Consider the following 16,567-nt stretch of genomic DNA (forward strand, 5'->3'; position numbering starts at 1 on the left):
TTTCTTTCAAGATATAAGAGATTTAGATATCTTCTACCTTATTCATAATTACTCTGTGTTTTTGTATCTAATGAATATTATCTTTGAATTTGGCATAATATAGTCCATTATATCTACTACTGTGGGCAGGAATCCTTTAGAAGAAATGGAGTAGCCATCATGGTCAACAAGAGTCTGAAATGCAGTACTTGGATGCAATCTCAAAAATGACAGAATGATCTCTATTCATTTTCAAGGCAAACCATTCAATATCATGGTAATCCAAGTCTATGCCCTGACCAGTAACACTGAAGAAACTGAAGTTGAACAGTTCTATGAAGACCTACAAGACCTTCTAGAACTAACACTCAAAAAAGATGTCCTTTTCATTATAGGGTACTGGAATGCAAAAGTAGGAAGTCAGGAAACACCTGGAGTAACAGGCAAATTTGGCCTTGGAGTAGAGAATGAAGCAGGACAAAGGCTAATAGAGTTCTGCCAAGAGAACACACAGGTCATAGCAAACACCCTCTTCCAACAACACAAGAGAAGACTCTACACATGGACATCACCAGATGGTCAATACTGACATCAGATTGATTATATTCTTTGCAGCCAAAGATGGAGAAGCTCCATAAAGTCAGCAAAAACAAGACCAGGAGCTGACTGTGGCTCAGATCATGAACTCCTTATTGCCAAATTCAGACTTAAATTGAAGAAAGTGGGAAAACCACTAGACCATTCAGGTGTGACCTAGATCAAATCCCTTATGACTATACAGTGGAAGTGACAAATAGATATAAGGGACTAGATCTGATAGACAGACCGCCTGATGAACTATGGAATGAGGTTCATGACATTGTACAGGAGACAGGAATCAAGACCATTCCCAAGAAAAAGAAATGCAAAAGAGCAAAGTGGCTGTCTGAGGAGGCCTTACAAATAGCTGTGAAAAGAAGAGAAGTGAAAAGCAAAAGGAGAAAAGGAAAGATATACCCATTTGAATGCAGAGTTCCAAAAAATAGCAAGGAGAGATAAGAAAGCCTTCCTCGATGATCAATGCAAAGAAATAGAGGAAAAGGACAGAATGGGAAAGACTAGAGATCTCTTCAAGAAAGTTAGAGATACCAAGGGAACATCTCATGGAAAGATAGGCTCAATAAAGGACAGAAATGGTATGGACATAACAGAAGCAGAAGATATTAAGAAGAGGTGGCAAGAATATACAAAAGAACAGTACAAAAAAAAGCCTCATGACCCAGATAACCATGACGGTGTGATCACTCACACTTACCTAGAGCCAGGCATCCTGAAATGTGAAGTCAAGTGGGCCTTAGGAAGCATCACTACGAACAAAGCTGGTGGAGGTGATGGAATTCCAGTTGAGCTATTTCAAATCCTAAAAGATGATGCTGTGAAAGTGCTGCACTCAATATGCCAGCAAATTTGGAAAACTCAACAGTGGCCACAGGACTGGAAAAGGTCAATTTTCTTTCCAATCCCAAAGAAAGGCAATGCCAAAGAATGATCAAACTACTGCACAATTGCACTCATCTCACACTCTAGTAAAGTAATGCTCAAAATTCTCCAAGCCAGACTTCAACAGTATGTGAACCATGAACGTCCAGATGTTCAAGCTGGATTTAGAAAAGGCAGAGGAACCAGAGATCAAATTGCCAACATCCGCTGGATCATGGAAAAAGCAAGAGAGTTCCAGAAAAACATCTATTTCTGCTTTATTGACTATGCCAAAGCCTTTGACTGTGTGGATCACAATAAACTGTGGAAAATTCTGAAAGAGATGGGAATACCAGACCACCTAACCTGCCTCTTGAGAAACCTGTATGCAGGCCAGGAAGCAACAGTTATAACTGGACACGGAACAACAGACTGGTTCCTAATAGGAAAAGGAGTACATCAAGGCTGTATATTGCCACCCTGCTTATTTAACTTATATGCAGAGTACATCATGAGAAACGTTAGACTGGAAGAAACACAAGCTGGAATCAAGATTGCTGGGAGAAATATCAATCACCTCAGATATGCAGATGACACCACCCTTATGGCAGAAAGTGAAGAAAAATTAAAGAGCCTCTTGATGAAAGTGAAAGAGGAGAGTGAAAAGGTGGCTTAAAACTGAACATTCAGAAAACTAAGATCATGGCATCTGGTCCCATTACTTCATGGCAAATAGATGGGAAACAGTGGTTGACTTTATTTTGGGGGACTCCAAAAAATATAGATGGTGATTGCAGATGGTGATTGCAGCCATGAAATTAAAAGACACTTAATTCTTGGAAGGAAAGTTATGACCAACCTAGACGGCATATTAAAAAGCAGAGACATTACTTTGTCAACAAAGGTCCATCTAGTCAAGGCTATGGTTCTTCCAGTGGTCATGTATGGATGTGACAGTTGAACTGTGAAGAAAGCTGAGCGCTGTAGAATTGATGCTTTTGAACTGTGGTGTTGGAGAAGACTCTTGAGAGTCCCTTGGACTGCAAGGAGATCCAACCAGTCCATACTAAAGGAGATCAGCCTGAGTGTTCATTGGAACGACTGATGTTGAAGCTGAAACTCCAATACTTTGGCCACTTGATGTGAAGAGCTGACTCATTTGAAAAGACTCTGATGCTGGGAAAGATTGAGGGCAGGAGGAGAAGGGGACAACAGAGGATGTGATGGTTTCTTGGCATCACCAACTCAATGGACATGGGCTTGGGTGGACTCCAGGAGTTGGTGATGGACAGAGAGGCCTGGCGTGCTGTGGTTCATGGGGTCACAAAGAGTTGGACATGACTGAGCAACTGAACTGAACTGAACTTATCATATCTTTGGATCTCTCTTTGTTCCTGGTTTAGGATGAAATTGATATATTATATGAAGCTTGAATCTAGCACTTTGATAACCACTCATTAATTCTAATAATGATCTGTTGACTCTCTGGGTTTTCTACATAGAAATCATATAATTTGAGAATAGCATTGTTTTGTTTTTTTTTTTTTCATTTACCATCCTTATAACTTTTCTTTCTTTTAATTTTTGTTCTTAATCTTCAGGCGAGGTGGTACCTAACATAGTGTTGAATGGAAGTGCTGATACTTGGTTTTGTCTTACATTTTAAAAGACATTTTTAATATTTCACTATTAAGTGTAATATATCCTGAAGTCTTTCTGTGGATTCCTTTTATCAGTTTAAGGAGTAATTTCCTGCCTATTCCAAATTAGCTAATTTTTTTGTTTGTTTTAATCATGAATGGATTATTTCTATCTTGAAAATTTTTATATTAAAATTACCTCACATTTGGGAATTACCTAATGGTCCAGTGGCTATGACTCTGGCTTCAATCCCTGGTCTGGGAACTAAGATTTTATAAGCTGCGGGGCATACTCAGAAAAAGAAAAACAAATTATCTCATGTTGTTGAAAACTCATTTGACTTTCCCTCCTTAAATATGATGAGACGGGTAACACATTAAACTACCTCCAGTCATTATTGTTTCAGCAAGAAGTTGTACATAGTACTTAGCATATCTGTGGGAACACAGCACCAAACGGAGAAGACCCAGAAACAGGGCCCAGCGAAAAGTCCAGCGCATGGCACCTTGGTGCAGATGAGCAGGGAGGCTGTGGCAGCCCTCAGAGGCCCTGGGAAGCCCTGAGGCTGAGGCAAGACTTGAGTTACCTGGGCCCTGGGGGCTTCAGAGAAAACGGAGATAGAGGACCAGAGACCAGGTGTGACCGTGGAAAAGGTAAATTGATGATATACAGATGTCACTGATATACAGATGACCCAAACTGATGTCATTCTTTGGGTCTCATCAAAAAAAAAGTTTCTGTGTTTTTTTTTTTTTTCTTTGTTCAGAAACAAAGAAACACAGACAGGAATCTGGATAACAGAAACAGAGAAAGAAACATGTCAGATCCCAGAGGGTCACAAGCATGAGGAAGAGAGAATCACGGTCAAAAGAGGATGGATAAAAGGGACTTTTCTGGTGGTCTAGTGGTTAAGACTTTACCTTCCAGGGCAGCGGATGTGGGTGCCCTGGTTGGGGAGCTAAGATCTCACCTCTCTCTTGGCCAAAAAAAGAAAAACACCAAAGCATAAACCAGAAGCAACACTGCAACCAATCCTCACAGACTTTAAAAATGGTCCGCATAAAAATACAGTGGATAAAAAAGAAACCCGAAGGAGCTCAGTACAAATGTGAGGACGTGCTTCCTTGTGTACCAGTTAATAAACTAGTGAAAGCAGTGAGCCCACTCCCTGACTTAGGTTCAGAGCAAACTGCACAGGCCAGTGAATATAGGTCGGCGAGCCTGTGCCCAGCCAGGTGAGGCAGAGCCTGGGCGCAGCACCCTCCACACTCTGCCCGGACACTGAGGGGTCAGAGAGCAGATCCTCTCTGCTTTTCTCCTTTCCGCTTCCCAGGTTCTCTCAAATATTATGTCTCTTTAAAAAGATGACACTAAGTATTTTAAAGATGGGCTTGACCTCCCTTTTTGGTTGTTGTTCAGAACAGGGAAGAAGCACAGGTGGAAAAGGCCAGCTGTGCAGCTGTTCCTGGAAGCAGCAGCGAGGGGGCGACAGAAGGGGACATTGCTCCCGCTTCCAGATTTCTCTGCAGATCAGATAGGGGAGGCGCCCAGGAGGGCTTCGGAGCCCGAGCACATGGAACCTATTGCTTTTGTTGCCTGTAGTAAAGTTCACATTTTGATTTCTCCTCTAGATTACGTAAATCCAGACGTATTTTATTCAGTCATCCGGATCTTCCTCTCTGGGTAAGTACAGTTCAGGTCTTCTCTGGCTTGAAACGTCTGTAGCCTTTCCCAGACTTACGGGGAGAAACAGGCAGAAACTTCCCAGAGAAAGAAAGACACCAAGTAACTCTCCATAACGAAGGAATCACCCGGGGATTCACTCTTGGATAAAAGCAATGGGGAATGGGGTGCCATCTGCGTGACAAACGACACTGAAGGGTGACTATTTAGAGTAATTGTCCTGAGGCCATCCCTTTAGATTCGATTTGTATTCACCTTTCTTAGAAAACCACCTGGAGGAAGGAGGGAGAAAGAGCTCAGTGTGCCACCCCAAAGCTCAACTATTTATATCCCTTTTCCCTTCCCCTCCCTCTGAAAAGCTTCCTTCTAACATTCCTGGAATAGCTACCCCATGACAGTTTTTCATATTCCTGGTATTCTTCATGATTAGATACATTTCTTATTTATAATATATTAGTCATAATTTGACATATTTTAATGAGATGGCTTCCTATTCACATCAACTGAGAGAAATGAAGATTTTAAGGATGAAGAGTAAAAGGTGGGAACAGTGGGTAAAAGAGGTAAACGTGGAATAGTCATCACCTAGAGACCGTCTTGGAGAAGGCAGTAGCACCCCACTCCAGTACTTTTGCCTGGAAAATCCCATGGATGGAGGAGCCTGGTAGGCTGCAGTCCATGGGGTTGCTAAGAGTCAGACATGACTGAGTGACTTCACTTTCACGCACTGGAGAATCCCACAGACAGGGGAGCCTGGTGGGCTGCTGTCTATGCGGTCGCACAGAGTCGGACACAACTGAAGCGACTTAGCAGCAGCAGCAGAGACCATCTTGATAACTAGAAGGTGCCTGAAGCACTGTTGGTAGAATGTTAAGCTGTGTCTGGATGTAGCAAGAGTCATACCTAATACCAACATCAATAGATGTGCTGATTCATCAGTAGCTTTAGTGCATGGAGTCACCATGTATATTAAGTATTTTCTCTAGACTGCATGAGTGTGTGGATGTGAGACAGTTCAGGGAAGGCTAGCCTGGGTGTCGACCCCTCACTGTAGGGACAGAGAGTGGAAGCAAGTTTTCCAGAGAATAACTTGAGAGTAACGGGTGCCTGGATTATGGGGAAAAGAGAAGGACAGGGGAAGAGCAAAGGAATGGAATTGAAAGTGTATCTCAGGATTTATACTTTCCCTGTGTACCCTTCACTCCTGAAACCCCCACAAAAGGATTATCCATCCTGTGAAAGTGTTAGCCGCTCAGTTGTGTCCCACTCTTTGCAACTCCATGAACTGTAGTGAGGTTCCTCTGTCCATGGGTTTCTCCAGGCCAGAATACTGGAGTGGATTGCCATTTTCTTCTCCAGGGGATCATCCTAACCCAGGGATCAAACCCAGGTCTCCCATATTGCAGGCAGATTCTTTACCATCTGAGCCACTGCAAACCCTTAAACTACATCCTAAAGAGGTCACAGGGGAAGTCGTCCCTGGGTGGGCTCAAACCACCAATCTTTTGGTTAACAGCTGAAGACTCTTCTTGCTCTCCATCTTTAGCATGTACCATCACCAGGGAGGCTTCCCAGGTGGTGCTCGTGGTTAAGAAGTCACCTGCCAACGTAGAAAGAGACTCAGGTTTGATCTCTGGATCGGGAAGATCCCCTGGAGGAGGAAATGGCAACCCACTCCAGTATTCTTGCCTGGAAAATCCTATTAGCAGAGTAGCCAGGTGGGTTAATTCTATGAAGTTGCAAAGAGTTGGACATGACAGAGCCACTGAGCACACACATACAAAGGTTAAGACAAAGATCTGATTGTGGAATAGATTCTAGCAACAAATATTAAATAAAACATGCAGAGAAGCTTTGGTAGGATTAGAAGGGAGAAGAAAAGGCCATTGGAAAAACAAGTTTGAAATAGCCTGGGATTTAGGAAGACCTAATTCTGGAAAATCTCTTCGTGCTTCACTTTCCCTTTGAGTCTGTGTTGGTCTCCACCATTCCCTAACAAATAGCACAGTTTAGCAAGCCTCACTCATGATCTCACCTTCCTATGGATCACAAGGCCAGGTAGGCTTGGGACCTCAAAAAGCTGAAGTCAGAGGGTCTGCTGGGCTTGAGCCCTGATCCTGAGAATCTGGGGAAGATTCACTTCCAAACTCATTCAGGTGTTCAGCAGAATCAGCTCTTCGTGGTTTGGGAACTGAGGTCCCTTTCTTTACTGGCAGAGTCTGCTCTCAGCTTCTAGAAGCCTCCAGAGTCGCTTGTCACACACGTATGTTTTTGTGTCTGCTCAGTCACTCAGTTTTGTCCCACTCTTTGCAACCCCACGGGCATAGCCTGCTGGGCTCTTCTGTCCACTGAATTTTCCAGGCAAGAATAGTGGAGTGGATTGCATTTCCTTCTTCAGGGGATCTTCCTGACCCAGGGATTGAACCCTCAGCTCCTATATCTCCTGTATGGACAGGAAGATTTTTTACCACTGCGCCTCCTGGGAAGTGGCAAAAGGCCCCTGCTATTCAGCAACGGCACTCTTGACTCTTCTCATAGTTCAGACCTTTCAGAGGTCTCCTGCCACCAGCCAGAGAAAACTCCCTGCTTTTAAGGTCTTGTGTGATTAATCTCTTCTAGGTAATCCAGGATAACGGCCTATATTAAGGTCACTAGTTAGTGGCCTTAATTACACCCTCAGGGTTCCTTTTGCTTGCCATATATCATATCCACAGGCATGCTGTCTTATAACATGAACAGTTCTTGGAGTTAGAATGGGAATCTTGGGGCAAAGTTTTTAGAATTCCTTCTACAGTAAGTCCCCTACATATGAATGAGTCTGTTCTGAGAGTCCAATCCTAAGTCCAACAAAGTTTGCCTAGGTTCCCAATTAACACCATCCAATATATGGTATCGTACCAAATAGGTTTATAATACTTTTCACACGGATAATACATAACAAACACACACAAAAATTTTTTTTTAAAAATTGACCTTACAGTACAGTACCTTGAAAAGTACAGTAGTGCAGCACCGCAGCTGGCACCCAGGGGCTGGCATCCAGTGAACAGTTAAAAAGAGTTACTGGCTGGGGGAAGAGAGGAAGTAGGGGATGGTAGAGCTGAAGGGTCATCAGCAAATAGGAAATGGAGGGCAAGCTGCAGCATCTTTGAAAGTTAGTAACTGCAGGGTTCCTAAGTAGGGGACTTCCTGTGTCATGATTAAATGGACACCAGAGGGTAACTTCATTTTCATTAAAATAAGTTTCCGGGTCAGTGATGCCCTTTATCTCTGATCTACATAAATGCCCGCTTTCTGTTTCTGAGCCTCAAAGTTATTCCCCAGATAGTTAAATAAACCAAATGGCCAGTAGCCATTCCTAAAAATGCTGGTGGCCAAGAATGTCTGGATTGTTGAATGTTCCTAGTAGACTTGTCTTGAAAAATCTAAATCTGTCCCTGTGTTCTTGGTTTGTCCTACGCTTGCTTGATTTATTATTTCTGTTGACTTTTAAAAAAATTGACTTAGAAGTTTTGAGAGAGTCCATCTGTAAATGAAACAGTTGCCTTTATTTCCCATTCATGTTAAATTTCTCAGGGAAAGTATCAGTCCCTTTGGAAAAAAATATCATTGCGTTTCTTTCTTTCTTTGTTCCTGTTTAACCATCCCCCTCTCTGAGGTTTACTAGAAATATGCTACAAAAAAGGCTGAAAATAAACTTGCCTATAGAGACTTGAAAGGAAAATAATTCCTTTTCTTCACCAAGAACAATTTGGGCCTAAGAAGGCATGGGAGCAATTCTTGGGCTATTGAGAGGAATCCAGTTTTTCTTCCTCAGATTAATCTCATCATAGATGGAGAATATGGGTTTTGAAAATAGATGCCTTCTTTTTATTTATTTTTAACTTTCACACTGTTTTTCTTTTATTTAATCTGTTAAACTGGCCAGGTCCTTTCAAGAAGTACACTTGGATTTACATATTCTAGGGCTTCTCTGATGGTTCATACAATAAAGAATCTGCCTGCAATGCAGGAGACCCAGGTTCGATCCCTGTGTCAGGAAGATCCCCTGGAGAAGGAAATGGCAACTCACTCCAATATTCTTGCCTAGAGAAATCCATGGACAGAAGAGTCTTGTGGGCTGGGCTGTATAGTCCATGGGATCACAAAGAGTCAAAAACACAGCTGAGTGACTAACATTATACATATTCTAGACATTTAGTGTTTAATTATATTATGCTATTTTTCATCCCTTCATTGATCGAATACTTAGTGAGGACTATGTCAATGCCAGGCATGGTTCTATTAATAGGTGCTGGGAATGAAGCAGTAGAACAAACAACCAGTTCATTCCTGTGGAGCTTACCTGTTAATCATAGCACATGTTTATTAATATATGAATAATTAATGAATAAATACATGAATTATAATTTACTATAATTATAAGTAAATAAATGTATTTTATTTTATTAATATGAATTAATGAATAAATAAATATAAGGAAGGCAAGTATCGTACTCAATGTGTTACAACAATAAAAGCTATAGACAAATTTAAAGTAGAATAAGAGCATTACGGAATGTTATGAGTGGTGGGTGAAGTTTTTATTTATTGTGGTCTGTGAATGCCATGTACCTAAAGGATGTTTAAGAAGACACTCAAAGGAAGTGAGGAGTAAGCTACTCAGGTACCTGCTCCGTGCAAAAGGAGCAAGGTCACAGTGACCCAGGTGTGGTAGGACTTTTGAAGGAAGAGCTGTCCTGAGCCCAGAAATGCTCTCAAGGAGGAAAGGTGGGGAGAATGAGGAATACAGGTGATGGGGAGACCAGACCATATAGAGGTGCCTTGGTTTCCTTTCTGAGTGTGATGAACAGCACGGGCAAGTTCTGAGAAAAGTGACGTGAGCTGTCTGAAGTTTCAGGCCTTCACTCATCTTCTGAGCAGGGGAATAGAAGGGACCCAGGAAAGCACTTAGGAAGCTCCAACCGCAAGATAGCATGGTGGCCTGGGCTTGGATGGGGGCAGTAGAGACACTGAGAAATGGTCAGTTCTGAATCGATATGGATTGAAGGGAAGGTTGACAGGATCTGCTCTTGGATTGCACATAGAATGGAAGAGAAAGAAGTCCATCAGACAGGACTCTAGGTTTATGGCTGGACCCATGGAAAGAATGGAGCCACCATTGGCTTTTCTCCGAGGGCAGAGACATGGGAGGAGCCGACCTGGCAAAAGGAAGGGGGGATGGAGAGGTCAGTTTGGGGTGAAGCCCTTCCTATGGAGATGTCTAGTTGGCAGCTGACCACTTGTATCTGGAATATAAGGAAAAGGCTTGGGTGCACATTTGTCAATAGTCCCATTATGGTGGCTTTGAAATCCGTGAGGTGAGATGAGATGTTGTGAGAATGAGAGTAGGGAGAGATGCAAGGACTAAGTCCTGAGAGTGTCCAGCACTTAGAAGCGGTCATGAAGGGAAGGGGCTAGGGAAGGAGCCCAGAGTGACCGAAGGAGACCATCAACAGGATCACAGAGAACAATCTGAACCAATACTGCCAATGTTTGGTCCACTTATCACACAATAGCTGTCCGGTCTTCAACATTTCTGCCCCATAAAATGTTGTTTAGAAGTTTTATTGGACCAGTGTCCCAAACTCGGATGAGTCATCACACCTTTCTGGAATGCACTTGATGCTTTCAGCCGCTCTAGATACTAGGTACAAGTTAGGAGGGACTTCACAGGTGGCTTAGTGGTAAAGAACCCACGTGCCAAGGTAGGAGATGCAGGAGATGTGGGTTTCACCCTTGGGTCAGCAAGATCCCCTGGAGGAGGAAACGGCAACCCACTCCAGTATTCTTGCCTGGAAAATCCCATGGACTGAGGAGCTGAGTAGGCTACAGTCCATGGGGTCGCAGAGTCTAACACTGACTGACTGAGCTCGTATGCACAGGTAAGGAGAACTGAGGCTAAGAAGGGGCTTGTATAAAGTTACCAAAAAATGAAAGGAGGGAGCTGAGGTTACAATTCAGTGTGAATAGTATGATAAAATGGCTAATATTTATTGAACACAATATTTTTCAGACACCGAGAAGGTATTATTTTAATCAGTTCTCCCAACAACCAGTAAGATTGATACTAATATTATTCCGATGAAGAAACTGAGGCTTGGGAAGTGAATTAACTCAGCCAAGGCTCAGAGTTAAAAGCTGAGACTCAATTCCACATCTGCCTAAGACAGAGTCCTCTCTCCTAAGAGCCACAACAGGTTTTGATCTTAGACTCAGACCCTCTCTGGGCTCCTCCCATTCAGTCCGGGCTCTTCTGTCTGTCTGTCATCTCCTTGTGTGGTGATATTTCTCCAAATGCAAAGGCTGCTATGATATTCATCCAGCAAAACTGCAGAAGAGCCGATGCAAAACAGCCCCCAAAGAAAATGAGTGTTTCCTATTCAGGGAGGTATTTGAAAAAGGTCACAGATGCCCGCTGAGCCGTCTGTCTGAGGCTTCTGCATGTGCGTGATGTGTGTGTTACCCTTCTCTTGAGCAAGATGATCTTTAGAATTACAGGAAGGACGGCAGACACCAACATAAGTCTGCCATCTGCTATTTAAAGCACTAACAACAGGGTTCCCGGCAATAAGAGAAGAATATTTTGTTCTCATCAAACGAAATTAACATGTGGGTGGGTGGAGTCTTGGGAAGTGAAACTAGAGAATTACCAATTCAGGGGTCAAGTTCTAGTCGCTGCGCTAAGAATGCTGGTCCTGGAGACAGTGCCTTGAAACTGTTTCTCTATTCAGTGGGTTTTAAAATGCCTGCCTGGATCTATTCCAGGAAGAATAAGTGAGAAAATGTAGGTGAATGTGATATGTAAACTATATTCTCGCCTGGAGAATTCCATGGAAAAAGGAGCCTGGCAGGCTACAGGCCATGGGGCCACAGAGTTGGACATGACTGAGTGACTAACACACACACACAGTGTATTCTTGGGGTTGCTGATTCTGTCTCATTGTGGAGTTACCCACATACACGCTGAGAGTGTTCAAGACCCTCTAAAATATCAGACAGTGAAATGAGTAAAATGGTTGGGGGACTCAGACAGAGGGAGACTCAGACAAAAAGATAAGGACATGGAATCAGGGTGACAGAAGAGGAGAGAAAAGAGAAGATAGGAAAGGGTGTTCTCTTTCTTGCTTGATCTGTATCCCGATCAGAAAAGACACTCTTAAATCCTAGTATGCACTTCCATGTGACTTTTGTTCTTACCTAGATGGAAGGATAACCCAGCACTGCCTGTGGGCTTGGTATACGAAGGTGTCTCCAAAGAGCCCCTGAGTTACTCTGGTGGAAGCGCTGCTCAGAGCACAATACTCCATGCCTTTGATGAGTTCTTGGGTGTCCGTCACAGCAAGGAGAGCGGTAAATCAGCCATTTTTCTTTTTTCTTGTTTTTTTTTTTTTTTCCTTATCAGAGAGGAAGAGCAGAGCTGTTTTTACCAATTGGTAAGTCCAACTATAGGTCAGAAAGTCTGTACTCCTAATTAACCAGGAGACTATGTGCCTGCCATCTGTGATTGTATCCAGCCAATTCATATCAGAGCTCAGCCGAATGTTGGGTTTTACTTCTGAACTTTAAAACACTGCTGAATTTCCAGCAGTCCCCTGTAACTTTATTTGGATCCTTAGGCAGGAGATTGCTTTTTCTAGAGTGGGGGAGTGGTCTGGGGACTGAGGCCCAGACACTGGGCCTCTGTGTTGCCAAGTCAGGGTGTAGCTGCTGATAGATGTGGGTTCCTCCACTGAAGCCTGTCCCCATGAAAATAGTGCAGCCTCAGCCCACGTCCCTCTAGACCTGAACAGGGTTCTGCCATCTTACAGGCTTGAAAGGGTGCCTTTCCTTACCTGCCATCATCAAGCCAAATGCTCAATAGCTGCAAAAAGACATTTCCTAGTGCAAAGTTTCTAAGCTGGAATAAGAAAATAGAAAAATTAAAAAAACAACTAGAATTTGGTCATAGAATCTAGAAAGAAAGAAAGTGAAGTCGCTCAGTTTTGTCCGACTCTTTGCAACCCCATAGACTGTAGCCTACCAGGTTCCACCATCCATGGGATTTTCCAGGAAAGAATCCTGGAGTGGAGTGCCATTTCCTTCTCCAGGAGATCTTCCTGACTCAGAGATTGAACCCGGATCTCCCACATGGTAGGCATTGTAGGCAGACGCTTTACCGTCTGAGCCACCAGGGAAGAATCTAGTCTTACGCACAAAAGGCAGTTCTCTAGAGCTATGATCAATTTTCATGGGCTTTATGTTTTGGGGGGTGTGTGTAGTATAATTGCTTTATAATGTTGTGTTAGTTTCTGCTGTACAATGAAGTGAGTCCGCCATCCACACATATATATCCACTTCCTCTTGGACTTCCCTCCCATTCGCGGCCCCATCCCACCTCCAGGTCCTCACAGGGCACCGAGCTGAGCTCCCTATGCTCTACAGCAGGTTCCCACTAGCTAGCTGTTTTGTACACAGTAATCTACATACATCGGTCCTTCTCTCCCAGTTTGTCCACCTGTCTGTGTCTCTACTCCTGCCCTGAAAACATGCTCATCTGTACCATTTTTCTAGATTCCATATAAGTGTGTTAATATATGATATTGTTTTTCTCATTCTGACTTATTTCACTCTGTGTAACAGACTCAGAGCCCATCCACATCTCTGCAAATGATCTAGTATTGTTCTTTTTCACGACTGAGTAACGCTCCATGGGCTTCTGATTTGATGATGTTAATGATGTACCATGATTAGTATTAACCCCATAACAAATTTCCTATAAATGATCTCTCTTCTGTCTATATTTCCCATACTTACCTATTGACCCAATTTTTAAACAATTTGACGTTGAGGCTATTACTAAAACAATTATTCATTCTTTATCTTCTTGCCCTCAGAAACTTTCATCACTTTCCTCTTCCTTAGCACTCCCTCTGAAACGAAGCACTTGACAAAATTCAGCAGAATATTTAGCTCCTCCATTTAAGGGTCCATGCCTTACCTTTGTGGATACACCTCATGTGACTAGTGAGGTATTTTGCCCACATTTCAGAGATGATAATGATTTATACATTAGCTGGTAGAGCTGGTCCCAGATTAGTTATCTGAAATGGGGCTTGCTTCTTTTCCCTTCCTCATTTCCAATCACCATTTGGAGGCTTTGGGAATTCCCTGGTGATTAAGACCCTGTGCTTCCAATACGGCGGGTGGAGCTTCAGTCCCTGGACAGGGAACTAAGTTCCCACATGCTGAGTGAGGGAACCAAAATATGTCTTAAAAAGATTAAAAAAGAGAAAAAGCTTTGGAGGATGTGATGTCTGTAAGCAAAAGAACCACAAGTTGACTGGATACTGTTAGGATGAGTAGTGAGGATCAGGGCGGCATAATGTCTTGACAGGCAGACAGGTTTGCTCATCTTTCCTTGGGGAGTTACAGCCTTGTCCTGCCATCTTTCTTTCAGCTGATTTTCTGCACAGGATGAGGGATTACATGCCTCCTTCCCACAGGGCCTTTGTAGAAGAAATTTGCAGGGCTCCTTCCCTGAGGACCCACGTCCTGTCCTCTGGGAATGGCCAGCTTCTGACGGCCTATAACCAGTGTGTAGAGAGCCTGGCAGCCCTGCGCACCTACCACCTGGCCCTGGTGACCAAGTACCTCATCACGGCCCCATCCAAAGCAAAGGCCCGGAGGACCAGCCACCTCCCGAGGCCCCCTCAGGCCCTCGAGGAGAGGGGCACCGGGGGATCAGCCGTCGTGAGCTTCCTGAAGAGCGTCAGGGACAAGACGCTGGAGGCCCTGCTCCACCCAAGCGGCTGAGGGACCGCCCTCTCCCCGGCAACACAAACCCAGCAATTCAGGAGGTCTCTCCTTGTCCTCCTCTCACTGGTCACGAGCAGACCTGGAGAATGGGACTATTCTGTCTGGAATAATCTAAAAGGGACCTCAGTGCCATTCATGTCCTTGGTCCCCAGAACACCACCTTCTCTTTTACTGAGAACTATTCACAGAAGAGAGTTTTCATGGCCTGAAATTTGTTATTCCCTCTCTAGTTACTGTTTTATAGCGAACAGCTCTGGATTACCCCTTTAGAACCACCCCCACCCCCCACCCCCACCGGGAGCAAGTATACCCATATTCTATTTGTCAAACAATAGAAACCCAATCTACGTTTCACTAATCAAATAAAATTGCTTATGCATGGATCACTTTGCTGATTTCTCAAAAAAACAAAAACAAAACTTTCCTGCATCCATTTATTTACTCATCAACTTATTAAGTTCCTACTGAGTCCTGGCTTAGGGGTTGTGCTGTGATGCGCTTAGTGGCTCAGTCGTATCCAACTCTTTGCAAGGCTAAGGACTGTAGCCCCCCCAGGCGCCTCTGTCCATAGGGATTTTCCAGGCAAGAATACTGGAGTGGGTTGCCATGCCCTACTCCAGGGGATCTTCCCAATCCAGGGATCAAACCCAGGTCCCTCGCATTATGAGCAGATTCTTTACCATTTGAGCCACCAGGGAAACCATTAGCACTGCAGTGGGTAGCCATCCCCTTCTCCAGGGGATCTTCCCAACCCAGGAATCAAACCGGAGTCTCCTGAACTGCAGGCAGATTCTTTATCAGCTGAGCTACCAGGGAAGTCTGGCTTAGGGGTTATAGCAGGGCTTTTCCAGGCCCCAGGCTACCACTCTCTCCCTGCATGTACAGCATTTGGGGGCAGAAAGTTGGACATGCTCCAGAGGATATGAGGAGAGAAGAGCAAGAGGAGGACAAGACTCTGAAATCACCAGCGTGGAGACGGGTAGTTAATGTTACGGGAACAGATGAGGCATAGCCACACGATTCAGAAGTTTGTACTTTCTACTTCAGTTTCCTTTATTTTTAAAAGAATGATTCTTTCTTCTTATGCTGAAAGTTTGTATTTGTAAAATGAATAAATTGATTCTTCTGGACTCTCCTCAATGCCCAAGACCCTTAATAAGAAATGAGTACAATCCTTGGGGTGCCAGGAATTCCCTACATCCTCCGAGGACTTGGTCTTGCCAAAAAAAAAACAAAAACAAAAAAAGTAAGGTGTGGATGATGAAGCCAAGAGCACGTGGTCTGAGTGGACCAAGAAAAACTCTGATGGTGTCCTCTCTGTCTACAGTTTAGGTCAGAGTCTCAGCTCAAAAGCAGAGGCTCTCATCACTCATAAAGCCTTTTCTCTCCATATGCCATCCTTGTGTTTGACAAGTTGATTGTAAAGCTTATAAAATGTGCTTGGATATATTTATTTCTCTTTGATCTGCTCTCCTAACTACTCTAGCTTGGTATCAATAAACCCAGACCACTTGTACACTGGGTCCAAGGAGGCGGATCAGGTAGAAACACCACAGCTGGTGATTGTTGCTGTCATTCTTGTTCAAAAAGAAAGTAACATTTTAAATATGCCTGAATTTAAATATGCCAGAATTCTTTGAATTCTGACTTCTCCATTTTTAAAATTTAGTTTGCTTAGTTGATGTAGAGTTGATTTACAATCTTGTGTTAGTCTCAGGTGTACAGCAATGTGATTCTGTTATACATGTATCCATCGATGAATATAGATACATTGACCAAATTTAGAATATCCTTCATTCTCAGCTTCCTGTTTTTTTTAATGCACTTTCTTTCCTTAAAAAAATTATTTGTTTATTTTAATTGGAGGATAATTGCTTTCCAATATTGTGATGGCTTTTGCCATACATCAGCATGAATCAACCATAGGCATACATGTGGCCGCCCATCCTGAAGCCCCCTCTACCCCCCT

At 43.4% G+C, this 16,567-nt stretch overlaps 1 protein-coding gene across 5 annotated transcripts in view; it reads left to right on the top strand.

Annotated features, from left to right (window-relative positions):
* The window catches only part of IDO2 (indoleamine 2,3-dioxygenase 2), a 67,594-nt gene extending 52,613 nt beyond the window's left edge, over positions 1-14,981 (top strand). For all 5 annotated transcript variants that reach the window (XM_012105992.4, XM_042241255.1, XM_042241257.1 and 2 more), the window contains 3 exons: positions 4,710-4,761; positions 12,005-12,153; positions 14,240-14,981. In XM_012105992.4, coding sequence (XP_011961382.3) covers positions 4,710-4,761; positions 12,005-12,153; positions 14,240-14,595 — 557 coding nt within the window. In that variant the 3' untranslated portion in view covers positions 14,596-14,981. The remainder of the gene's footprint in view (positions 1-4,709; positions 4,762-12,004; positions 12,154-14,239) is intronic.
* Positions 14,982-16,567: the final 1,586 nt, after the last annotated feature.

Source organism: Ovis aries, chromosome 26, assembly GCF_016772045.2.
Source record: "Ovis aries strain OAR_USU_Benz2616 breed Rambouillet chromosome 26, ARS-UI_Ramb_v3.0, whole genome shotgun sequence".
Taxonomy (NCBI): domain Eukaryota; kingdom Metazoa; phylum Chordata; class Mammalia; order Artiodactyla; family Bovidae; genus Ovis; species Ovis aries.